The sequence below is a fragment of the Chelonia mydas genome, chromosome 9, assembly GCF_015237465.2.
Source record: "Chelonia mydas isolate rCheMyd1 chromosome 9, rCheMyd1.pri.v2, whole genome shotgun sequence".
Lineage (NCBI taxonomy): Eukaryota > Metazoa > Chordata > Testudines > Cheloniidae > Chelonia > Chelonia mydas.
Window position 1 is genome coordinate 39,036,164 of NC_057855.1, and position 27,198 is coordinate 39,063,361.

General features: G+C 44.0%; 1 protein-coding gene across 3 annotated transcripts in view; it reads left to right on the plus strand.

Annotated features, from left to right (window-relative positions):
* The first annotated feature begins 5,516 nt into the window (after positions 1 to 5,516).
* SLC25A36 (solute carrier family 25 member 36) overlaps positions 5,517 to 27,198 on the plus strand; it is a 59,387-nt gene continuing 37,705 nt past the window's right edge. Inside the window, exon 1 of one of the 3 annotated variants that reach the window (XM_027824904.3) lies at positions 5,517 to 5,902. In XM_027824904.3, the coding sequence (XP_027680705.1) occupies positions 5,862 to 5,902 (41 nt within the window). In that variant the 5' untranslated portion in view covers positions 5,517 to 5,861. Of the gene's footprint in view, positions 5,903 to 7,653; positions 7,996 to 9,621; positions 9,645 to 27,198 lie in introns of those variants that run through there. The other 2 variants (XM_027824905.3, XM_037908241.1) reach the window with 2 other exon arrangements.

Here is a 27,198-nt window from a genome sequence, read left to right on the forward strand (position 1 = left end):
GGCTAGAAACTTACCTTTCTAGTACAGCAGGAGTCCCAGCCACCCTTGGACTGGCTGACTGATTTCTAAGGGTATGTCTACACTGGCAAGTTTCTGTGCCACAAGTTATACCACTTTTATTAAAATGCTAGAATTAAACTGCTGTTGCATGTCCACACTATGCCCCTTGTGACACTGGAGCGCATCCACATTAGCAGCTCTTGCCACGGCACTGACAGCAGTGCGTTGTGGTAGCTATTCCACTATGCAACTGGCCACAGGGCGCTTTGGGAAGCGTTTGCAAGGCCTCCTGGGGTAGGCACACCGTCACACGATACAGGTTTCCTAATCCCATTGCACCATTGGCATCCTACTACATTGTCAGCTGCTTTACAACAGAAGTGGGGTGGGGTCGGGAGGAGGGGAAGAGAGTGTGTGACAGGGATTGTGTGTGTTGTATGGAGTGGGGGAGAGAGACAGTGTGTTTTGGGGGACAGTGTGTCAGCATGCTGTCTTGTAAGTTCAGATAGCAGCAGGAATCAACCAGTCCTGAGGCAGGGGGAGGGGAAAACCCCATCAGTTCCCGCCTCCCTCCCTGGGCTCTCTGCACAGCACTCTCTCTCTCTCTCTCTCACCCATCCCCCCCCACCTCTTTTGTTCAACAGCACGAGCATTCCACATTAATGGTTTACTTTGTGTCCCGGAGCAGATCAGCACAGCACCCAAGGGCTGTCAGAAACGGTGCTTTGAAAGGGGAGGGGCGCATGTCTCCAGGGCAGCCAAGTTCAAAACAACGAGCAGAGCAGTCACCTGAGGTAGCATGGGACAGCTCCGGAGGCCAATTACAGCACAGAAGGCAATCAAGTGTCTACACTGGCAACAGAGTGCTGGAGCCTCTGTGCAAATAGCCTTACGAGTCTCGTCGAGGTGATTTTTTTTGCAGCGCTGCAACTGAGGAGTTTCTGTGCACAAAGTGGCTTGGCAGTGTGTACACTTCTGCAGTTTGAGTGCAAAAAGCTGCTTTACTGTGCAGAAACTTCCCAGTGTAGACAAGCCCTAAGTAAAATTAAGCCTCACTCATGATCTTGCAAAACAACTCTCAAATATCAGGATTTTTTTTTCAGCCACTTGCTGGAAAAAAATAAATTCTGACATTTGAGAATTCTATCCCAAGATCATGAGTGATGTTTAATTTTACTTAGAAGTCGTGTCTTTTGTTATGAGTTGGCACATCTGAAACCACTACCCAATCAGCAAGTGAGAATGCTCTGTAACCACACAGAGAGAAAGATTACGAAGCACCAGCACAGAATGCCATGGGCCCACATAGTCTTTATGAACCCAAACAAAATAAAAGAGAGTCTGTAGACAAGAGCAGCATGAATTTTGCTGAATGGAGAAACATGCTATTATCCCACGCTGGGTGGGTGAAGTACTCTGGCCTGCTATGTGCAGGAGGTCAGACTAGATGATCATGATGATCCCTTCTGACCTTAAAGTCTGTAACTGCCAGAGAAGAGCAAGAAAAACTAGCCAGCTCTACCTGGGTCCATGAGAAAGATGGAAGCAACTGAAAGAGTGTTTCTGCTATGCCTTCTCTTCTGTTAGCAGGACAGAAAAGTTGCTGGCTAAGTTAGGGACAGACACAAAACTGGCTTCTGGTCAGAGGCTGCAAGAGAAAAGTCCAGCAAAGAGGAGAAGCAGGTGGAATCCTGAAAGCTTCCAACCTAGAGAACATGGGAACAAAGGGACTAGTTTTCTCTCACAATTTTTTACACCAATGAAACTCTTCTGGCTTCAGTTACCTAACTCCTCATTTACTCCACTGCAAGAAACGAATACGGCCCAAAGAGTCATCTACTGCAATTGCTTGAGAATCCCGATATCCAGATATAAGACTCAGCAGGAGGGTTAGCCAGGTTTAATAGTAAGTGTGGGGGGAACGCACCTTACAAAGGTTGGCAGGTTAGTGAGGGGTATGGTAAACCTGAATGAACTGCCTCTGTTAGATTTTCTGGTCTCACGTTGACTTCATGTTTACTTTCAGGGAAGTTACTTTATTTCCCTATTTTATATAATTCACTCTGTTACTATGGTGAGGAGGGGCCTATAAATAAGTACTAGAAAGACATAGTCTGCCTTCTCCTTTCCCTTTGCCTCCACCTTCAGTTCCATCATCCATGCATACATATGTTCACAGAGACTAGGCTACTGCTCTCCTCCCATACCCAGGATTTTCATTATACATAGGAGGATAGGAAGGGGCTAGCTATATGCAGATTACTCTTAAAGGACCCAGAAGTAAAAACCTGCTAGTTAGGTACTGGTAGGAGTGTCGGTGAGATGCAGCCTGCATCAAAAATAAGGACAGATTAGGACTGTGAGCCAGTTAATGGGTTTTAGTAAGTGTTAGCGTCAAATAGTCCTAACTATTTTACCTCAACAGATCTTAAAATAAATTTACAAATAGAGCTGGTTGAAAAATAGCGTTTTTTTCCCCACAGAAAATTTCAACATAATTTTTTTTTTCATTTATATTTAATGTGGAAAATTTTAGCTTTTTGGTGAGATATCAAAAACAAAAATATTCAGTTGAAAACCAAAATAGTTCAATCCAAAATGGTGCTGCAGTGCTTCACCGGAGTTGTAGTTCTGGTGCCTTATGCTATCATTCTCCTCTGTGTGCTATTCTCTCTGACTAGATTACATCTCCCAGGATGCATCACTCTCACCTTCGTTATGAGGGGTGCATCATAGGAATCCATTGTTGTGGGGGATCATGAGAGATGCAGTCCAGCCAGACAACCCTGCCCATTGAGGAGAATGGAAACCTAAGGCATGCAGCACCATTTTGAATCAAAATGTTCAGGTTTTGGATGAAAAATTTCTGTGCAACATAGACAGACACTTTATATGAAAAAATCTTTAGTCAAAGACCCAATTTTTCTGTCAAAGAGTTTCCATGGAAAAATTTTGAACACCCCTACTTACAATTCTTTCAAGAAACATCCACATCACCTAATGTCATTTTTAATTTGTCAGTGTCTCCCACATTCAGTACCACATGCAACTATCTGTTTCCAGTTTAGGAGTTCATCTAAGAAGAGGCAGCATTGAGCAAAAAAGTCTTTGTCATGCCTTCCTAGTTTTTTAATCTTCTTTTGAGTTCCTTGGGATATGTGCTCAATGGTCAATGTCACATGGCCTTTTGAAAACCATCTTCTGTTCCTCCTAACTAACTGTAGATGGAAAAACTTGAACTCATGTGACTTTGGAGTATAGATCTGACATATGCATCCTGATTTAATAAAATCACTAATGAATGAAAACACTTTTCAAATAATCCCAAATAAATTTAACTGTTATTATTCTCAGCAAATGTAATTATCTTTTCTTGTTAGACACCTAATGCCAAACTCCACATGATCCCCTCCTGCCTCTAGACCTGCCAAGTCTTACTCATCTGGAGAAGAAAAACTCTCTCAATGGGTTTAATTTTAAGGTACTTTTGAAAGTCTTGCCATTTTGTTATGAAAGATTTAGCTGTGTGTTTCAATAAGAAATTTCAAATCTCCCTCACTTTCATGCTGTCCCATCTTGAGAGACATTGTTCTATTTCCCCATATGCTGTATACAGTAAAAATATATTATATCATGTGCTATATAATTTGTAAAAAAATTGTCCATGTCATCTTTTGTCTCAACTCCTGCAACTTCTGTCTTTCTGCATCTTAAATGCTATTGCTTCAACCATCTTCATTTCCCACCCTTCTGACCATTTCACTTTCCTCTTTGAATCAGTCCACTGGCTTACTCATGCCTTCCACATCAAACTCAAACTTCTCATCCTCATCATATGTTCTCCATGTAGTTTAATAGGAAAAGTGTATAACTATCAAATATGGGAAATTATGTATGTATAGCCTTGCATTTTAAACTGATGAATATGTGTAATTTGTGTGTACCTTAATGTTGCTTTTTCAGAAGGATTTTGTATTGTGTTTAAATTTTGAGATTACTCATAGGTGAGCAGTATTTACTTTGGCTCTACTATTGTGATAAATACGCATTTCAAAGTTGTACCGTTGTCATAATTATATGCATTTCCTTTATAGTTGATATGGATAGAGTTTGCTTATTACAGTGGTTCCCAAACTTGTAAAGCCGCTTGTGCAGGGAAAGCCCCTGCCGGCCCGGGCCAGTTTGCTTACCTGCTGCGTCTGCAGGTTCAGCCGATCACGGCTCCCAGTGGCCGCGGTTCGCTGCTCCAGGCCATACCACTTCAGCTTGCACTTCTTCACGGTCGAGTGAGACATTATATCACATGCCAAATGTTATCATGCAGTCATGTTATTATGCATGCCATCGGGTACTGTATAATAGTGATCTGCTGTCTTCTATGCTATATGGTACCACGTGACAGTGATACATAATCTTATTATCAAAAGGATACCATATAATAGCGATAATACTATCTCACACAGCATAGATCGGGGTGGGCAAACTTTTTGGCCCAAGGGCCACATCTGGGTATGGAGATTGTATGGTGGGCCATGAATGCTCACGTAATTGGGTGTTGGGGTGTGGGAGGGGGTTAGGTCTCCAGCTGGGGGTGCAGGCTCTGGGGTGGGGCCAGAAATGAGGAGTTCAGGGTGCAGGAGGGGGTTCTGGGCTGGGGCAGTGGGTTGGGGTGTGTGGGAAGGATGGGGGCTCCAGCTGGGGGTGCGGGCTCTGGGGTGCAGCTGGGGATGAGGGGTTGGAGGTGCAGGAGGGTGCTCTGTGCTGGGACTGAGCGGTTCAGAGAGTGGGAGAGGATCAGGGGTGCAGGTTCCGGGCGATGTTTACCTAAAGTAGCTCCTGGAAGCAGTGGCATGTCCCCCGTCTGGCTCCTATGCAGAGGTGCAGCCGGGCAACTCTGCATGTTGTCCCATCCACAGGTGCTGCCCCTGCAGCTCCCATTGGCTGCAGTTCCCGGCCAATGGGACCTGCGGGGGTGGCACCTGGGGTGGGGGCAATGTGTAGAGCCCCCTGGCTGCCCCTATACATAGGAGCCGGAGCAGGGGACATGCCTCTGCTTCTGGGAGCTACAGCACACATGGAGCAGGGCAACCCCCCGGATCCGCTCCCCAGCGGGAGCTCGAGGGCCAGATTAAGACATCTGAAGGGCTGGATGTGGCCCCTGGGCTGTAGTTTGCCCATCCCTGGCATAGATAGTACTGTACAATAGTGATATGCCTTCTCCCATAGTGTAGATAACATACTATAGGGACACATTATTTCCCATGATGAATGGTATGCTGATGTACCGTATTGCATGCTGTAAAATACGGCATGATAGCAATATGCTATCCCCTATGCCGTTCTAGGAGATGGTGTATGCTTTACAGGAGCATGCCATTGCATTAAGCTGTCCATTAGTTATACACTGTATCCTCACATCCCTCTCTTCTCCACGCTCTCTCTCCGGACAGCCCAGCCTTCTCCCCACCACCCTTAGCTCTTTCATTGAAGAATTCGCGAGTCCCTATTCACGTGAAAGGCGCCTGCTGAGCTGGGCCTGGGCGGTGATGTCACATCCTCCCGTGGGCCAATGGCAGTGTCTGTTTATGTTGGGCCTAGTTTCATATTCATAAGCGAAGGCCTGTGGGGGCACTGGCTTTGCTGCGGGAGGTTGCCGCCGCCGCCGCCGGAGGATTCGGCAGCAGCTGTGATCCAGGCTGCTGTTCTCTCCGCGGGAGGAGGGCAGGAGTCGGCGCTCGGCGGCAGCTCTGGCTCCGTGTCTGCTCGTTCAGTGCCCAGAGGAGTGAACTGGCAGAGAGCAGAGCGGAAGCGCCCATCACCTCCCGCCCTCCTTCCCGTTTGCCGCGGACGAGAATGAGAGAATGAGCCAGAGAGACACCCTGGTGCATCTGTTTGCTGGAGGGTAGGTGCAGCCAGTAATGATTACTTCGGCCTCACCTCGTGCCCCACTGGCGTGTGCATGTGCAAAGCCTTTGTAATGTGATCAGCCGGGCAGAGGTTTGGGGGAAATGGGGCCTGTCAAGGAATAGAAGGAGGTGGGGGGGAAGCAATTCGCTAGCGTTTCTCAGGGAGATCCCCTTTGTGCGAGATGTTTCCCCGTTCCTAAGTGTCGGCGAGGCCCGGACATGCAAAGCAGCACCTCTCCCCATTGCTGCAGCCACCAGGGAAATGGCTTCCAGATCTGCAGCCTGGTGCAGCCGCTGGGGTGGGGTTGCTAGCGGGGCAAATCCTCCTTTGCTCTTTGGAGAAGGTAGGTGGTTGGGCCTAGACAGCCCTCGCTGTGGAGGGCCGAAGAGATTGCAGGGAGTGGGTAGTGGCGGTAGGGACGCTTGCCTGGAGAGTGGATGGGAGGAGGCCACCCACGGCAGTGTCTGCAGGAGCCCTGTAGGGACTAGGGAATGATCTGCTGGCGGGTGTCTCGACTAATTCTCTCCTGGGGGAAGGGGGTGCGGGCAAAGGATCGAGATGCTTGGCCTGAGAGTGACGTGGTTGGCCTTTGGGGTGAGCGAGCTGGCCTTTGGGGTGAGTGAGCGGAGGGAGGGTTGGGATGGGGACCGTGAACATGCAGAGGGCAGCTTGGGGGAAGGGAATGGGGTTTCAGGGCACTGTAGGTGGAAACTGGCGAGTGGGGATGTCAGAGGGTGTCTTGGGGCGGCGGCGGGGTTTTAGGGGGAGGTATCTGCGCTGCATGGATGCAGGGGCTGTTTGCAGTGCGGAACGCTGCTGGCATGGTGCGAGGTAGCCGGGCACTTTCGGGCAATGTCTTGCAGAGGTAGCTAGACGAGCAAGCGGGTGTCTGGGCCGAGGCTGGTATTGCTTGCGCAGGTACCAGGGTTAAAGACTTTCTTCCACCTCGCTCTTTCCTGTAAGGCGGCTCAGCTCTTATTCCGCAAGCGAGCGGGTTCCTCTCTCCTTCCCCCAGCCCTTCCCTGCAAAGTCCAGCCCCTGCCCGGAGTCCTCAGGCCCTAGCCGGCGGCCGTGAAGGTGGCCTGAGCCCGCTGCATTTTCCTCTCCCATCTCCACCACGGCGCGGCTGCCTCAGCTCCGGATCCTGCTCACTCCTAGCCCGCCCCGCCCCCCAGTCTCTGCCGCTCTCTCCGGGCCCAGGGGGACCAGACGCGGAGCCGGGACAGCATCAGCGCCCACCCCCGCAGAGCGAGGCTGGGTCCCTCCCTTAGTTCCGCTCCTGTTCGTTCCGGAGAGGGGCTGTCACAAAACGGAGACCACCTGGGTCTCTGAGACCTTCAAAACGGAGCCCACAGCGTCTCCTGCCCCTCCACGAAGGGAAACCCCCTTTTTTTAAATCACTCCCAGGGGAGGAAGCTGCCCTGAAAGAGGACCCACCTTTCCCTGCTGGCTGCTCGCCTCTTGCTGCATCCGCGGGGAGCATTAGGGGGGGTGGGGAGGCTGCAAAGGTAGGATCATTCCTTCCCCCCCCCCACCCCCCGCTAGATAACAGCCTCCCTCCCGGAAATCCCTCTCCCACCGATGCTAAGAAATCTCCCCCAGGGGACACCCGACGGCAACCCCTTCTCCACCTCCCCCTGGCCGGGATCCACCCTTTCCTTTCCCTCCCCTCTTCTGAATGTGGAGGCAGGAGAAGAGGCTGAGTTAACTCGTCTGTCTGCAGCGCTTCTCTCCAGCCTCCTCTCCCCTCCCAGTGCTGCGGCGCTGGTCATGTGAACGGGGCCGTTGGAGCTGGGCGGCGATGTCACGTCCTGCCGCCCGGGCCAGCGGCGGTGTCTGTTCATGTTGGGCCCAGCTGCGTGTTCAGAAGTCCAGGCCCCTGGTTTGCTGCGGCTGCAGCCGCGGGAGGACGCAGCAACCCCGGCTGCCGTCATCTGAGGCCTGGGGCAGCGGGGGTGGGTTCGCTCTGGACAGCTCGGCGCTCAGCAGCAGTGAGGGACCTGGCAGCCCATCACCTCCTGTCTGCAGGGGCCAAGCATGGGAGAGGATGAGCCAGAGACGCAGCCTGGTGCATCTCTTTGCTGGAGGGTATGTGAAGCCACTGGTTTCTCTCTCTAGCCCCCACTCCTTATACTGCCACATGGTATGGGGGGCCTGGCAGGTGAGAGAGGCTCTGATAGTGGGGGTGAATCTCTCCGTTTGTATATGGCCTCTTAGTGGAAATTGGAGGTGTACCTTGGGGGCATAGATGGCAGTGGGGTATTTTATAGTTTGTTTAATGGTATGTTTCCCAGGAGAGGAATGTATCATGCACACACCTCCCTCCACCCTAAAGGCAGAAGAGATTAGAGAAGTGCTGCAGGCAGAAGCATGTATCTAGCTGGCAGCAGGGCCCATTGGCTGGGGTGGTTTTTGAGCAGTTTACTGCACCATTGTATATTCTTGCATAGCGAATGAACTCATTGTCACTCTTGTTCTGCTGGAGGAGTTGGGTGCCAGGGGTCTGTCTTAATCTTCTCAGGATCTGTAATGTGAGGAAACTCTTTAGATGGCCTGTCCATTGTAGGGTTGCTTGCAGGGCCTTCAGACAGTTCTGAGGGTGGGAAGAGGGACCTAGCATCTGGGTGGAGCGGGAGGAAAGGAGAAGGTTCATCTAGCCAGATCTTATAGGAAAGAAGGGCGACTTAACTGAGCTGTGTATGCATGTGTGTACGTATAGGGGTGTGTGTGTGTATGTACAGATGCGAAGGTCAGGGAGGAAATGGGAATGGATTCAGGGTTAGTCATTTGGGCTTGGTGTTCTGGTGCAGCTGGGAGAGTTCTGTGAGGAATTATGAGGGTGGTCTATCTAGTTGCCCTAGTTCTTGATGGATGGGAGTATGGCCTGGTGGGAGGGCAAGTCTCTCTGATAGGAGATTGTAGATTCAGGCTGAACCAAACTATAGGATTTGGGTGTGAGTAGACACTCCAGGATCTTAATGAGCAGAATGTGTCTGATCCCCAGCACTTTCCTTGTAACAGTGCCTGGGCAGGTACAATTACTTCCAGTTTCTGCCCTCCAGATGTACAAGTGGAAGGAGAGGAGAAGTAATGCAGCAGCAGGGCCCAGGACAGCGCCTCCTGGGTTTCAGCTCCTTGTAAATCTTCAGAAAAGCCAGAGAGAGAGAGTCCCTACTGCCTCTAACATTCTGAACCCTCATCTCGGCATCGTGACTTGACAGCTCTACAAAAGGAAGGCCAAGGGAGTGAGAGAAGTTTGCTTGAGAGTAAACACAAGGTTAAGGTCTGTAAACTGAATCAAGGCCAGATGCAGATTATTAATCTCTGCAGCTAATGAATTTCCCTGCCCTTGATAAGAAGTCTGGTCTATTAACTTTGTGGTCTGGCTACCAGGCCCTTCAAATGAGTCAAAAGTTATGTTGTGCAGAAGGTGCTGAGACACCTTATATTACCTTTTCACTGGGTGCTAGCCACAGATTTGCTTCTAATCCTGGCTCAGCATAGCCAAAAGTATGTATTCATTCATTTAGCAGTGTGAAAGTTATTTAGGGTAACTGAACAACCCCTCTGTCACTTTAGTTTATAGCCTGAAGAGTGATCTTTCCTTGAATGATTCCTTTTATTTTAGATTTTGCTGAAGAATATAGAAGAGCACTTTAAAATATTGCTTTCTATCAGGACTTTTACCATATCTAATGCTCTACTCAAATCGTGTGTGGTGGGAACAATATGGGAAGGTAGGAAAACAGGATTTTATTCATCTTACTGGGGTTAATGTAATGCTTATGAAATGTTCCGGATACGGGACAAAAACAGAAAACTCCCAACATCACTTGCTTTAGGGATGAGGGGGACTAGCTTTAGGAGTGAGGGGGCAGTTCAGTCTTCATTTCCATTTAATTCTTGGCCTCTGTATTGAGACTACCCCTGAAGAAGTCAGTTGTCATGACTTAATGATGCATACACATCTTCTTAGAACTGAATTGTGATCACTAGCTCATTTCATAACTGGCACCAAACAAATATCTGATTGTAACAGCTCTTGGCCGCTACGAGGTTGGTTTGGATTTTAAATTAAAGAACTAGAGTTGAAAGGATACACATTCTATTTCTGATTGCCTTCCTCTCTCCACCCCCCAGCCCCATGTACATGCCACATACTCACATAGCTCCTTTTATAGCAGGCTTGATTGATTTTGTAGCATACTGAACTTTGAAAATTTATGCAACAACTACAACCTGTTTAGTGTTTTTAAAAATTAAAGCCATTTTACTTTGGCAGTTTCATTTTATGAAAAATAAGCAAGTAAAGATGACTGTAAATATTATCAGTGTTTTATGACAGCCAACCTAAAATAGAAATAATATTCAGCTATCTAAAAATAATAAACAATTAGGGTACCTCTTCTTACATGGGCTTACGTCCATTGAAATACCCTGTGTATATTGAAGCAACACAAACCTTTTCCTAGTAAACATTCAAGTTTTACTACATATTTCTGCTGGAGTAATTTGACCGCCAGTACATTTCTGCTCCCTCAATAGCTTTATGAAAGTGTCACTACCGTTATGTGAAATCTTTATTACTAGTGTCACAGCAAAATTTGCCTTTTAGACTACTATAGGTTTCAAAGATGGGAATCTTTCAAAAATATATCAAAATATGGTAGAAGTCACTTTTGGAGCTAGAAAGTCAATAGTGCAGGGAAACATCAAATAAGTATTGGCTTATTTTGATGTGTAGAAGAAAGATGAGTAGGCGATTCAAAGGTGTTATTAAAACAAGAACTTCGTATTTTGTTCATTTTGTAACAGAGAACTTTGTAAATTTTTCTGCTATTGGAACATCTAGTCTTAAAAAGGAAAAGCAATTTTAATAACTTGCAAGGAAATATTGTATTAAATAGCAAATGAATGAATCCTTGCTTTACTATCTGTATACTGAAATACCAGTATTCAGACTTTTTTATTGCAAAATAACAATTACACAGTAGGACCATAATTGATAGATTCCAAGGCCAGAAGGGACCATTGGGATCATTTTGTCTGATCCAAAATAGAACTTCCCCAAAATAATTCCTACAGCAGAGCTTTTACAAAAACTTCCAATCTTGATTTTAAAATTGCCAGTGATGGAGAATCCACCATGTTCCTTTGTAAGTTGTTCCAAAGGTTTTGTTACTCTGTGTTAAAAATTTATGCCTTATTTCCAGTCTGAATCTGTCTAGATTCAACTTCCAGCCATTAGATCATGTTATACCTTTTTCTGTTAGACTGAAAAGTCTATTATGAATATTTGTTTACCATGTAGGTACTTAGAGACTATAATCAAGTCACTCCTTAACCTTCTCTTTGCTAAGATAAATAGATTGAGCTCCTTGAGTCTGTCATTATAAAGCATGTTTTCTAATCCTTTAATCTTTCTCATGGCTCTTCTCTGAATCGTCTCCAATTTATCAACATCCTTCTTGAATTGTGGGCACCAGAATTTGATACAGAATTCCAGCAGTGGTCATACCAGGGCCAAATATAGCAGTAAAATAACCTCTGTACTCCTACTCAAGATTCCCCTGTTCATGCATCTAAGGATTACATTAGCTGTTTTGGCCACAGTGTTGCACTGGGAACTCGTGTTCAGCAGATTATCCATCATGACCCCCAAATCTTTTTCAGAGTCCCTGTTTCCCAGGATAGAGTTCCCGATGATGTCAATATGGCCTACAGCCTTTGTTCCTAGGTGTATACATTGACATTTAGCCCTATTAAAACACACATTTTTTGCTTTTGCCTGGTTTACCACACTTAATCAGAAGCTTTTTAATATTGTACATCAGAAGCACCAAAAGTTGATTAAAAGGATTTGTACTTTTAGATATACTGTCAAGCCTGGGTAGGTGTTACAGTATGCTTGTGCAATCACTGATACTGGTCACTTACAACACAGCCAAAGTACTATATTAATACTATATTATTATATTAGTACTATATTCTAGACATGCATTAGGATCCACAGCCACAAACCCATGTGCCCATGCAGAGTCCCACTAACTTCGAGCACCTTGCACTGGGGATTAGAAAGCTGCACTACTGGATCTTGATGTAGGATCAGTGCCTTATGTTAGATTTCCAGTCACTTGAAGACTTGCTTGGTTGCACTTCTTAGAACTCTTTTTTTTTTTTTTTTTTTTAAAGAACTATAAAATTAACCAGGTTTTAGCAATGGCCCTCTGTCTTCTGGTTGAGTCCATGAATTTGTATTCCCATGTAATCTGGTGATGGGTACTAGATCGGGCATATTAACCCAGGCCAGGAAGGGGAAGTACAGAATATTTAACATTTTAAGATTGGAGAATCATGTTAATGGACTTCTGTATTGAGTAGCATCTAGATTAAGATATTAGTCCAATCCAACCATGTACATTAAATAAATACGTTGATTGATTATAGGACCTTCTGTGAAAAGGTTCGTAGCAGGAATCATTTTAAAAAATCTGTACAGAAAAGAATGATGTACCTTAGTAATTGATTTTGGAATTCAGGGGGAGCGGGGGCATCTTAGTACCTGACTTTGGAATTTATGGTGGGGGGGAAAGGGGTGCTAGAAATTGGAGAGTTACAAATGAAAATTAGTTTAGTAACCAGCATCCGTGTTGGAGTGACTTGCTTTCTGTCCCAGAAATGCCCACGGCCTTGGGGTTGCACAGAGTGAGTTTATCCTTAAAACCATAGGAACTCGGGCTGTGTGTTCTCAGGGACCAGTCAAGGATAAGGCATTACAGTACTGCATAGGAGGTGGGAAACTTCTTTGCATCAGTGGTGTGACTGAGCCGTGAAGTTCCTTGACTTTCTCTTGGTTTTTTTGGTTCCCTGCAGCAAGTTGACCTTTCTCCTGAATAGGTAAACGTGCTGCAATGGTAGTCTCCAGGGCATTCTGCAATCTATACACCTAACCAGAAATCTTTGGAATCCTAAAAATAACTGAAGCTGTTTGTTTGCCTGTAGTTTTTAGTGAATCTCTGTAAAATACTGAAACAGAGTTAAGTCTCTTTAATTCATACAATGAAGGTATACTGTACAGATTAACAGTGTTAGTGTCTAAAAGGGAGGATTCATGCACTGATAGTTTCCTGTGTTCAGTTTAAGATGTTAACTCATTGCTAATTTGGGGGGTGGGGGGAGTTGTTTTTTGTTTTTTAATTTGTACAGGGCCTGTATGATTAGACTATTGGGAGGTCACTCATAACAATAAGGCAAAAAGTACTGCCAGCTTTACTTCAGTTGTCCTAACCACTGGACCAAACCCACTTTCCCAAACTTAAGACTCTTGGCACAAATTAGTATACTTTGATATATTTCAGATTTAGTCCTGATCCTCTTCCTTTCCTAGGCCACCCCAATGCCCTCCGTCCTGCAACTTCCCCTTCCTCTCTTGCCCAAATAATCCTCTCAGAAAAACCCAATGTATGTTTAAAATTGAGACACTGTAATTTGCTCCATGAATTGGGTGTTACTACTTTGAACTTCTGTGCATTAAAAATAGCTGATGATATTTTGAGAATTGTGGCATATCTAGAATGTTCTGTTAGAAAGCTGATGTTATTTAAAGGGTCACTGTCAACATAACGATGAAGTTATAAACAAATTTATTTACTTCTTTTAGTAACAGAAACTCCAATTTATGTGTTACTCTTTATGCTTTGTTTTTGTTTTATTTTCATGTTTTTGCAGTTCTCTCAACTTGGATAATGAAAATCAGTTCAGTGTCACTGCCAGATTCTTAGTGGTGGTTTGAAAGCTATCAGAATTTAAAAAAAAAAATTAATTGGGATTTTATTTTTAAGCGGTGGAAATATTCCCTTTTGGTTTTAGGTTTTTATAAGAAGGTGTTGGCTTTTTGTCATGTACTTTTAAAAAAAAAAATTAAGTTTTGAGCTTTAAAATAAACCAGTAAGACCTGAACAGCTGAATAATGAGCCTTTCTGCTGGCTAATATTGTTAGATCCCTTGCTGTATTTTGCGGGTCAAGTGCATTCCCTGGATGCTTTGTTGTGCTTAACTAGGGTTGCCAGGGTGTCCATTTTTCGACTAGAACGCCTGGTCGAAAAGGGACCCTGGCGGCTCCAGTCAGCACCATTAAAAGTCTGGTCAGCGGTGCAGCAGGGCTAAGGCAGGCTCCCTGCCTGCCATGGCTCCGTGCGGGTCCCAGAAGCAGAGGCATGTCCCCTCTCAAGCTCCGACATGTAGGGGCAGCCAGGGGGCTCAGCATGCTGCCCCAGCCCCAAGTGCCAGCTCCGCAGCCCCCACTGGCCGGGAATCGCAGCCAATGGGAGCTGTGGGGATGTGGCAGCGCCTAGCCCCACCTGGCCACGCCTCTGCATAGGAGCCAGAGAGGGGACATGCTGCTGCTGCTGCTGCTGCTGCTTCTGAGAGCTGCTTGAGGTAAGCGCCGCCCGGAGCCTGCACCCCTGACCCCCTCCCACACTCTGAACCCATCGGTCCCAGCCTGGAGCACCCTCCTATACCCCAAATCCCTCAGCCCCACCCCAGAGTCTGCACCACCTCACTCTCCCCTGTACCCCAGCCTGGAGCCCCCTCCTGCACCACAAATCCTTCATCCCTGGCCCCACCCCCGAGCCCGCACACCCAGCCAGAGCCATCACCCACTCCTGAACCCCGGCCCCTGAGCCAGCCCAGTGAAAATGAGTGAGTGAGGGAGGGTGGAGAGAGCGAGTGACAGAGGGAGGGTGGGATGGAGGGAGCCGGGGGGCGACGGGACCCTCATAAAAGGGGCAGGGCCACAGGGGCGGGGCAAGGGTGTTTGGTTTTGTGCAAGTAGAAAGTTGGCAACCCTATTCTGAACTAGTAGCTCCCATCGACTTCAGAAATCTTTTTTTTTTTTTTTTGAAAATTGTTTACCTATTGCTGTCACACCCAAGTCCCTACTCCTGAGAACACTTCCATGCACATGCTAGCTTTAAACATGTGACTAATCCCATTCACATTAATGCGACTCCTCATGCGTTTACAGTAACTCCTCACTTAAAGTCGTCCCCGTTAACGTTGTTTCATTGTTACGTTGCTGATCAATTAGGGAACATGCTCGTTTCAAGTTGTGCAGTGCTCCCTTATAATGTCATTTGGCAGCCGCCTGCTTTATCCACTGCTTGCAGGAAGAGCAGCCCATTGCAGCTAGCTGGTGGGGGCTCGGAACCAGGGTGGACCGGCAGCTCCCCTATCAGCTCCCTGCTCTCCTAAGTTCCCTGTGCAGCAGCCTCCCAGCAGGCTATCAATTGCTGGCAGTTCAGCTGTCCCTCCCCCCACTGCCATGTGCTGCTCCTGCCCTCTGCCTTGCAGCTGCTCTCCAGAGCCTCCTGCTAGCTGTATGGGGGGGAGGAGGGGAGAAGAGGGGGGCTAATGTCAGGGTGTCCCCCTCTTCCCTGCTCCTGCACCCCGCTTACCCCATCTCCATAGTGCAGGGGGGACATATGACAGGGCTCAGGACGGAGGGAGCTTCCTGGTAGCAGCTGCCGTCTCAGCTTGCTGATTAACTTTAACAAGGCAATGTACTTAGAGTGGGGTCAGCGTACTTAAAGGAGCTATGCGCATCTCTCTCTCTCACACACAGGGTCTGTGTCTTTGTCTCTGACTGCCATGCTGTATCCCCTCCCTCCATTCGTTCTGCCGTGTAGAGTGTGAAGCTACATTAACGAGTTAACCCTTGCAGGCTTAGCCAATTGCTAGTTAATCATTTAGCAGTAAGGCATCCCCTGGGAAATATCCCACCCTCTGACTTCACCATCTCAACCAAGCTTCACACTCATTATGGACTGTCCTGCCTGGCCCCTGAGCTCCCGGCCGGGGAGGCTAGCCCCTGGCCCCTCCCCCGCTGTTCCTCCTCCCCTCAGCCTCCGCAAGCCACCAGTGCTCTGGCCCACCGCTCCTGCTGGGCAGCGCAGGCACTGTGGCTGGTTCCGGCCAGGTGGTGGGGCTGCGAGCTCCTGCTGCTCTGAGCAGCATGGTTGGGGGGGGGGGGGAGGGGCTGGCTTGGATAAGGGGCAGGGGGTTCCGGGGGGGGGCAGTCAGGGGATGGGGAACAGGGGGTTGGATAGGCGTGGGAGTCCCACGGGGCCTGTCAGGGGTCGGGGTGTGGATATGGGTCGGGGCAGTCAGGGGAAGGCAATGGGGGGATGGGGTCCCGGGGGGTGGTTAGGGTCGGGGGGGGGGTCTCAGGAGTGGGCGGTCAGGAGACAAGGAGCGGGAGGGGTTGGATGGGTGAGGGGTTCTGAGGGGGGCAGTCAGGGAGTGGGAAGTGGGAGGGGGCGGGGGCCAGGCCATTTGGGGAGGCACAGCCTTCCCCACCTGGCCCTCCATAAGAGTTTCACAATGCCGATGTGGCCCTTGGGCCAAAAAGTTTGCCCACCCCTGCCTTTATTGAGACTGTCACTGTGTTAACTGTGCTGGTTTTGTGGTGCTAATGATATTTAAAAACACGAACAAAGCCAGATTCATTTTTGTTACTAAAGTAAGTGGATAGCCCTTTGAATGCACACAGGAATCAGATCTGTTGTCATGGATGTGCCATTTTTACATACTCCTTTTTTTAGAGTAGAGCCATGGTTTAGAAAAGACGGATACATCTCCTGTGTTGAAACTTAGCAGAAACAGGCTGGAAAAGTGGCCTACAAGTTTCAGTGTGTGGACAGAGGAGCTTCTCTTGGTCTCAGGAGTCTGCCTGTACCCCATAATTTGCAGGTTTGTGGCCATAATTTGTATATTAGGAGGAATAGTGATAGTCTTTCTTCTTCATTTTTTACTTATTTATTTTAAATATCTTCCTACCAGTTTTTATCTTGTGCTTCAGTGGATTTACAGCAAGGTGCCAATTGTGCAGTCTTTAAATCATCAGGGCTCTCTGTGGGCACAGGAGTCCACTTGTGCAGATCAAATTGTGGCTCAGAACCCAAGATATAACACAAAATTACGAATCAGAGGCAAAGTTATAGGCTATAAGAGGAACATGCCACAAAATATTTGCTAAAGCTGATAAGGCTTTTGATAAATATACGTTTAAAAATACAGTACCTGCCAGATGTAGGCCTTAATCTTGTGAATTGCTGTGTGTGAGCCCTGGGTTCAGCCTGTGCAAAGCAGCTTTTCGATATTGGGGTGTATGCGTTAAACTCTCCAATTAGAAACCATTGGTTTTGATTTGCATTGTGACATGACCTAGTACCTGACCCCTTCAAAAAGTTACTCACAAGCAGCTTTACTCACCTGAGTTACAGTCACTGCGACTACTGATGGGAGTAAAATTACAAGCATGAGTGTTTGCAGGATCAGGCCTTGAAATAATTAACAAAATACTGACTGTTCTATGACAGAGAAGTAAGTGTATCTCTTCTTTTTCATACTGGCTGTCTAAATCATGATTTACAATGATTTGTGTTAAGCCACAAACTAAAAAAAGCCTCCATCCCCATCCCCTCAAAAAGAAGTTAAGTCTATGGGGAGGGTTATGGGAGGAGAATGATGAAGTTCTTTGGTGATAGGTTATAGCAGTAAGACTCAGACCTCAGTGGTTCAGGAGCCAAATTAGCGATCAAATTAGCGATCAAAAAAGCCACAGTGGTGTGAATTCATTGTTTCTTTTAGTATTTTTATATATAAAAATCAGGATACTTTTACATGTTGTTAACCAGTTGTAATTGATTAAATACTAGTGATATTATTCTCTCAGTGAAATGGCTGAGAGCAGGATTACTATTAGGGACAAAACGAGATCAAACTAGCTAGAGACATATAGGATAACAGGAAAACATTCTACAAATACATTAGAAGCAAGAGGAAGACCAAGGATAGGATGGGTCTTTTACTCAATGGGGGAGGGCAGAGGGGGTGTTTGGAGGAAACAATAACAGAAAATGTGGAAATGGCAGAGGTGCTTCATGACTTCTGCTTCAGTTTTCACCGAGAAGGCTGGTGGTGGTTGAATGTCTAACACCGTGAATATCAGTGAAAATGAGGTAGGATCAGAAGAGGCTAAAATAGGGAAAGAAGTTAAAAATTACTTAGACATATGAGATGTCTTCAAATCACCAGGGCCTGATGAAGTACATCCTAGAATACTCAGGGAACTGACTAAGGAGATATCTGAGCCATTAGCAATTATCTTTGAAAAGTCATGGAAGACAGGAGAGATTCTAGAGGATTGGAAGATGGCACTATATATTTGCCCATCTATAAAAAGGGAAATAAGGACAACCCAGGAAGTTACAGACCAGTCAGCTTAACTTCTGTACCCGGAAAGATAATGGAGCAAATAATTAAGCAATCAATTTGCAAACGTCTAGAAGATAAGGTGATAAGTAACAGTCAATATGGATTTGTCAAGAATAAATCGGGTCAAACCAACCTGATGGCTTTCTTTAACAGGGTAGCAAGTCTTGTGAATGGGGGGAAGTGGTAGACGAGGTATATCTTGACTTTAGTAAAGCTTTTGATACTGTCTTGCACGACCTTCTCATAAACTAGGGAAATGCAACCTAGATCGAGCTACTCTAAGGTGGGTGCAAAACTGGTTAGAAAACGGTTCCCAGAAAGTAATCATCAGTGGTTTCACAGTCATGCTGGGAGGACACAATGAGTGGGGTACCGCAGGGATGAGTTGTGGGTCCAATTCAATATCTTCATCAGTGATTTAGATAATGGCATAGAGAGTACACTTATAAAGTTTGTGGATGATACTAAGCTGGGAGCGGTTGCAAGTGCTTTGGAGGATAGGATTAAAATTCAAAATGATCTGGACAAACTGGAGAAATGATCTGCAGTAAATAGGATGAAATTCAATAAATACAAAGTACTTCATTTAAGAAGGAACAATCAGTTGCACACATACAAAATGGGGGTCACAGTGGACCACAAGCTAAATATGAGTCAACAGTGTAACACTGTTGCAAAAGAAGCAAACATCCTTCTGGGATGTATTAGCAGGAGTGTTGTAAGCAAGACCAGAGAAGTAATTCTTCCACTGTACTCTGCACTGATTAGGCCTCAACTGGAGTATTGTGTCCAGTTTTGGGTGCCACGTTTCAGGAAGGATGTGGACAAATTGAAGAGAGTCCAGAGAAGAGCAACAAAAGTGATTAAAGGTCTAGAAAACATGACCTATGAGGGAAGATTGAAAAAAAATTGGGTTTGTTTAGTCTGGAAAAGAGAAGACTGGGGATGGGTAGGCATGATAACAGTTTTCAAGTACATAAAAGGTTGTTACAAGGAAGAGGGAGAAAGATTGTTTTTCTTAAACTCTAAGAATAGGACAAGAAGCAATGGGCTTAAATTGCAGCAAGGGAGGTTTAGGTTGGACATGAGGAAAATCTTCCTGTCAGGGTGATTAAGCACTGGAATAAATTGCCTACACGGAGGTTGTGGAATCTGCATCATTGGAGGTTTCTAAGAGCGGGTTAGACAAACACCTGTCAGGAATGTCTAGATAATCATAGAATATCAGGGTTGGAAGGAACCTCAGGAGGTCATCTAGTCCAACCCCCTGCTCAAAGCAGGACCAATCCCCAATTTTTGCCCCAGATCCCTAAATGGCCCCCTCAAACATTGAACTCACAACCCTGGGTTTAGCAGGCCAATGCTCAAACCACTGAGCTATCCCTCCCCCCATACTCAGTCCTGCCTTGAGTGCAGGGGACTGGACTAGATAATCTCTCAAGGTTCCTTCCAGTCCTATGATTCTATCAACTACAGTTGGTTAATAACGTAATAAAAGTATCCCGATCTGTTAATATCTTAGCTTATTAATTAAGTCACATAGTGTTTTAATATCATGTGCTGCAAAGAGCCACAGGAGACACCTTAAAGAGCTGCTTGTGAGCCTCAGTCTGAGTAACACTGGGGTATAGAATCTCTCTTTAGTAAACTATAGTAGTTTGGCCATCTATTAATAGTATGCCCGAATTATGCACACAAAGAAGTGGGTGTTTCTTTCTATGTATTTTTGGTGTCCGTCTTACTAAATAAACTATGTGTGCAATAAATATTGAAGACTAATATTGGGAATTTAGTCATATACAGTGGTAACACGTGTTTCCTATTAAAATGCACTTATGCCACTGTCAGAGTAACTGACCTATTTGTAAAGAACCTGTACAGACATACAAGGAACTTTATGTTTAGCAGCATGTCTGATATTTTAGTTCTTTACCCACAGATTCTGTCTGTTGAATCATAGTGAAGGGGCATGCACAGATTTATTTTTGTCAGTACTAACAATTCACATTAAAATTCAATTTTAATTTTATATCTTTTTTACAATACATTTATTTAGTGTTTCAGTACCAGTTCAGTAAGCCTTGTGACTACAGTTAATAACTGCATTGTATTCACTTCCTCAACGTTTGGAAGTTTTCCTTCCATCCAGACAAGTAAACAGCTGATGCATTATTACAAAATCTCTATTGAACCTTCCCCTCCCTACACCATTCTCTAATCTGGCAGGTCAAGTGCAAAAATCTAGAGAAGTTGATTGTCTGTGTGGTGGTGGTGTGTTTTTGTTTTGTTAAAAAATGCTAAAATAAATATTTTTACAATATTTTTTTACTTTTACTTTTCCCTGGAAATGAAAATGGTTTAATCTCTTCCCATCACCAAAGCTAAATGAAATACAAAAAGTAAACAAGCTAAATGATAGGGTTTGGGAGGGAAGACGTAAGGGCCATTAACTACGCAAGGGCCATTGTCTTAATGTAACTTTTTACCTTACAGTATCCTTTTGAACTACCAGCTGTACATAGGAGTACAAATCCTGTGCCAAGGAAAAACCAGTGGTGTACATAAAATCACTGCTTTGATGACAGAGCGAAAAGTAGGAAAAGAGTATCGAAAGCATAAAGGGCTACTTTAGTGGTTGGCTTTCCACTGTCAATTGTACCTATCTGTTAGTTCATATTCTTTCTGCTTATAGTTACATTTTTAATAAGGCTGTAGTATGTGTCATTAAACAGTGTCTGTTACAGTCTCCAGGCATTTAGTGACCAGTTTTTGACTGCAGGCATATTACTCCTGGGGGGACTCTGTGTCAAAAAATTAAATAATTCTGCATATTCTATTTGTCAAAATAATGCAGTATAATAATACCAGTTTCAATTGTTTTGGTAATTTTATTTAAACTACAATACAGAAAAGAGTCACAATAACTATTCAGTATTTCCTAAACACATGAAAGTTAAGTTACAAACACTTGGTAACTAATACCTTGTATTCCAATTATAATCCTGGATTTTCATATAAATTTCATTACGGAACACCAAACAACGCAAAAAAAATAAATAGAATGTCATTTTAAATTGCTCAGACTTTCACACATGAAAGGCCTACGGTTTTTGCTAATAATTGTCCTTGACCTGGCTGGGTACTTTGGGAAGTGCTTGGTTTTGATTGTCCTGACAATTTTGACTGCTTGGTAAATGTTTTATTTGCCCTCAGAGTCTCTTCCCCCCTTCTTGCAATATGTAAGTAAAATAAATCCTGAGCTGTAATCTAACTCCATTGTGCCACTTTGGCACAGGAGAAAAGTGAGAAAGCGCATAGATCTTCCTTGCTGATTCCCTTACTGTCATTTATAAGGCTTTACATCACTCTGGCAATGTAGGGGCCTTAAAACTCTTACAGGTTTTATGCTCCTGCGGGAATTGACTGAGAATGGGAACAGTTAACTGACAATAGGAACATTTAACAGTGTTACTAAGCAGGCAGGCTGCTACATTTCTGCCTGGGGGAAAGAGCTTTCCTGGTGCATAATTTAAAAAAAAAAACCAAAAAAAACCCTACCCCTCCATGTCCCAGGTGAGCTGCAGTAGCAAGGGAGAGGGAGTTTCTCTCTTGCTTGTTGGCAGGCGTGCATGCCCAGCCCGGCCCCTTGACGGTGATCAACCCAGGCCTGGGCTGCCAGGGAAGAGGTGCGTGTCCCCTTGCAGATTTCTTTTGCACTTTTCTTTGCGGGGGGCACAGAAATATGTAGGCCATATGAATTCTGCACTCCTGTAGGGGCACAGAATTCTGTCAGGAGTAGCGTATGCATAAAAGTGAGCTTCTTATCTCCATGGACCTGTCCTCTTAGCTACTGTAAGCAGATGGTTAAATGAAATATTATAATCCGAACAGATGGGCTGTACTGGTACTTTTTTTCTTAATATAGTGAAACATGGTTCACACTGGTTCAGGTGTTGCTGAAGAGAAATGGAAATGCTGCAAGAATCAAGCCCAAAGAGAGTTCATTGTGAACTCTACAAAATTATCCCACGCAGAGTAAGTGGAGAAGGGGTGGAAATAAGGACACCAAATGTCAAGCTCTAATGAAAGAAATGGGTCTGATTTTTTTTTTTAAATGTCTTTTTACTTGAAAGCAAGGGCTGAAACTCCATCTCCAAGGGCCTTGTTGGATGTCAGTGTCACAGCCTGCAGAGCTGGTGTGGTATCAAATAGCATGCTACTAACAAGGGTCACTTTCAGGTGGCTTCAAATCAGCTCCAACACCAGCCAAAGAGTGAGGAGGTGATTTTAGCCTTAACTTTCTGTGTTACATTTAAAAACTGTTAAAGGGATTTGTACCTTAAGATGAGAGATGATGGTGGGAATGAATCTTTTCTGTCAATGTGTACTGAGACCTCTTTAACATGCTACCCCAAGGCCATTAGCTTATTTTATCAGTGCAGCTGACACATCTGCGTACTAAGAGTGTTAGTGTTTGCACAAAGAAAATTGTACACAGTTGCTGTTTATTTGTAGCTGTCGTAAGACCTATAGCTTTCTCCTTGTTATGTACTTCCACGTACACAACCATCCGAACGTATGTTGGAGCAGTGCAGGAGAACTCTTAATGTGATACGAAATAGAAGCTTTCACTTTAAAGATCTTCTTATTCAACAGGACTAAAGAGAGAGAGAGGATAGTCTTGTGACTAAAGCACAGTCTGTGAGTCAGGAAATCACGGCTCTGTTTCTAGCTGTGTCATGTACTTCTGGTATGATCTTGGCTAGTCATCTAATAGCTCCATGCCTCAGTTTCCCTGTCTGTAAAAGTTAATACTTGCATCTCTCCTAATGGTGTTGAGACTTAAAGGTTGTGTAGTTCTTTGACTGATAAAGAATAGCATGCACTGTATCAGCAATAATTCATATGCAGAGTGTATAAAAATCTACACTGCAGACTATGGCATAGGTTATATGAGTTTATTATGTCAAGCATTCACCATATATGCTATCATTTTAGAAATGAGGCACTCTACAATTCTTTATCCTACATCCATGTAACTGTGAGAGGAGAAAATATTTATATCTGTCTCATTAATAAGTAAAATCCAAAAAGCCTCTTTTACAATAATTCACTGTAATCGTTCTTGTCTGTTCCCCTTTCCTATACCCACTTCTAAATTTCTAAAAACATTCACCTGCATTTAAATTCATCTGCATTTAAATGATCTGCCTGCACAATTCTACTTAATCTAAAAAGGGGCACTTTTACTGTATATTGCTAAAAGGAAAAAAAGCATCTCAAACCACAATACCTAAATATTGAAATAGCTATATTTGTTTTTTACCCTTATTTTGAAAATAACTTAATAGATTAGTGGTTCTCAACCTTTCCAGACTACTGTACCCCTTTCAGGAGGCTGATTTGTCTAGTGTACCCACAAGTTTTGCCTCACTTAAAAACTCGGGCTTTGGCTTCAGCCCTGTGCAGCAGGGCTTGGGCTTGGCCCTGGTGACCTCATTAAAACGAGCTTGCCCACGGTTTGGGAACCACTGATCTAATATATAGAACAGTATTAAAAAATCATTGTGCGAAATTTTAGTTTGTACTGAGTTTGCTAGTGCTTTTTATGTAGCCTGTTCTAAAACCAGGCAAATAGCTAGATGAGTTGATGTACCCCCTGGAAGACCTCTGCATACCCCTGGGGATACATATACCCCAGGTTGAGAACCACCGGCATAGATGATTTAAATAGGGGTGAAGAGATTTCCTAGACGGGTCCTTTGAATGCCAAGTTTCATTCCATTTAATTTCTTTTCCCCTTCAGCAAATAATTTTTAAAAAATGGAATCAACATAGTCTAAACTTATCTGAACAAATATATATACTAGTTCCTAATTTAAATTACTGAAACCTTCACAGATTAATGACTTGAACTTGGTAAAAGTTCAAGGTAACAATAAAGAATGCTTTGTAGTTTTGCATTTTCTAAATTCTGCAACTTTAACTTTTTGGGAAAAATCTTTTTAAAAAACCTTACTTCAAATGTGTACTGCCAGGTATTTTTGAAAACCTTGTTAAAAATAACTGCACAAATTTTAAAAGGTAAGACTGGATGTTTTACAGCTAGCCTTTGTTTGGGGGTGGGGATGGACACAGATTTTCAAATTTTCCACTTTTTCCAGATTTTTAATTGATTAAGCAGTGGAAGGACAAATAATTTCTCCAATCTTATAAAACTGTGAAAGTTTTACATAGTTAACAAAAAGATTGGGCAAAAATAGTATTAAGTAGGTGGCATCCAATCATTAAAATCACTACAGCAGCCTTACAAAGTCCTAGGGATAGAGAGTAATGCTTAATACTGTTTGGAGGAAAGGCTATCAAACTTTCAGATGTCATCACATAACATCCCTGTGTGAACTACCTACCTGTAAACAACTTCTGTAGTTCACACAGGGATGTTATGTGATGACAAATGGGACAGGGGTCCTCCATATGATTGTGGATGAGAGGGGAAGGATTCAGAAGACAGTCTCCCAATGTGATCCACAAAAGGAAAGTCTGACAATGCTTGGTGCACAGCCCTGGTGCATGCTCTAAATGTGTGAAATAACCACCAGTAAAACCAGGCTGGAATGAAGTTTGTGTGGGAGAGATCAAGATGGCTTCTGATTAGTGTGAGATATATTAATATTTGGTATCTTAAGAACCAACCAGTGTGAAATCAAATGCTGTGTTACCAGCTTAGTTTTCTACTGGTGAATAGCATTCGTAGGTAGCTTTTGTGGTTGATAAGGTAATGGTTCCGTGTTTGAACCTGGGCTACTATTTAGCAAAGCAAATCCCAGACCTTGGACCTGCAAAACATTTGTTCCCTGAAAGTATAGCCCTGTTCTTTACTCATTTGGATCTTAATATTCTGCCCCTCTTCTCCTGCATCCAAGAAAATGATATGTTTCTTTTCCTTACAAATGGGAAGTACCCAGCAAGCAAAACATCTATGGGATAGAAAGCATAAGTACTCCTTCTTTTGTCCTGGCAATGTGAATCTGAAGCCAGTGTTAGAAATAAATTTATTACTATGACTGTAATGAACATTGTATCTTTAGTGTTCTAATGCTTCGCCCTAGCTGATGTTATGTACATACCATGAATGGAAAAACAATGCAGGCATTTATTGTATAAGTCTTTGGTTTAACATGGTAATAGAAGCAGTTTCATATATTCTTGATTGTATATCGCTTTGTGTAAAGAGAACACATTTGTTAACATGTTGTAGCATTAAAATATATTCAGGCTATGGATGGAAAATGTTCCAAATGGCATGAAGTAGAGAGTCAGTGCAAAATAAATTGCACCTCCTTTGTAAAGCACTTTGAAATCTAATGATGAAAAGAGTATATAAGAGCTAGGATAGAACAGGTCTGTTATATATGTATATATTTGTATGGCTGTAAATAAGTTTTAGTTTTAAAATTACTTTCACTACCAAGTTAAGATATGTGCAGTTAATTTAATAAGCAAATATTCTATCGTACTTCCCTAGGCCAGTGGTTTTCAGCCTTTGGTCTGTGGACCACTGGGGGGTCCACAGACTATGTCTAAGATTTCCAAAAGGGTCCACACCTCCATTCAAAATTTTAGGGGCCCGCAAATGAAAAAAGGTTAAAAACCACTGCCCTAGGCTATTTTAGCTTTTCTATGTGTGAAAGTGCTTATATGGCCCCATCACTATATTATTTGAACTCCAGTTTTGGAATCTGTTTAGTATTTAATACACAGACACTCTTTGTTAGTATGTTGAGACGCCTAATCCCTTAGTGACTGTATAGTGACTCAGGGTGCTGAGAATAGAAATGGTCAAGAAACATGTGCTTCTATTTAAAACTTGGAAGTTAATCTAATTCACTTTAGACTAATCTTGGAATTGGAGAAGAGACTGAATGGATCTGGGGATTGGTAATGAGCTGTTTCTGGGTCACTCATTTCAATGTAGTATGGATGAAGATGACCAAACTTTTATTATTGCCTGTATAACTGTTTGTGAATTTACAAACAGTGGGATGCAATACAGAAACCATAATCATAATTGGCATGAATTTTGTGGCCTTCTTGCAGCAGGAAAGGATTGAGGATTCATATAGAAGCTAAACTACATTTGGGTGGGAAGTGTATCCGTACTGTAAAATAGTGGCAGGGTGAAGAAACTCTCACTGTTACCTGTTCTTTGGATAGAGTGGATTTCATTCTCCTGGGTTCTGTCTCTGGGACCTTTCATGAGCATTACATTAATTTTTTTAGAAAATTACTATCTATTACCGGAAAGTTTTAACTCCTAAGGTGAAATCCTGGCCCTGTTGAACTCAATGGGGCCAGGTTTTTACCCCTAATCATTAAGCGGAACACTATATGGTAATATTAACAGGTAGGTGAAAAGAGCTGTTAAATCAGCAGAAGTTTTAAACAGTTATCAGTTTTGAGACTTTCCTAGTCTTTCAACAGAAAATATTTGATGGTTAAAATCTTATTCCAAACAATGCACCCAGTTCTGCCTTCAGCTAAGCAAGCACCACTTCTATTGAATTCAGTTGGAGTACCCCTAGTGTAGCTGCAAGTAGAATTGGCATCATTATATTTAATTTAACAGTAATGTTCTGACTTAAATCTGCAAAAATTAGAATGACCAGAGTGAAGTCTAGAACTCTGGATTTATCAGTTGGGGCATTGTTTATATAAACTCATCTGGGAAGTGGAATAATATTTAAGCCTTTTTTGAGGTTGTGAGGCATGTACTTTTTCAGCAGTGGTAGCAGTAAAGAACCATTGGTGTTCTTCATGCCCTAATCATGATTCATGTACTTTCTATTTTTACTTATTTTCCCTGAGAGGTTTTTTTTGTGCAGAGTGTGCATTGAGCAGATGGGTATGTAGATATTAGTTAAAGCAATTATTAGCACCACACAATAATATGAGTCCTTTACAAAACTGTCAGAATGCCATTTACTTGGCTGTGTTGTGCTGCGGGAGGGA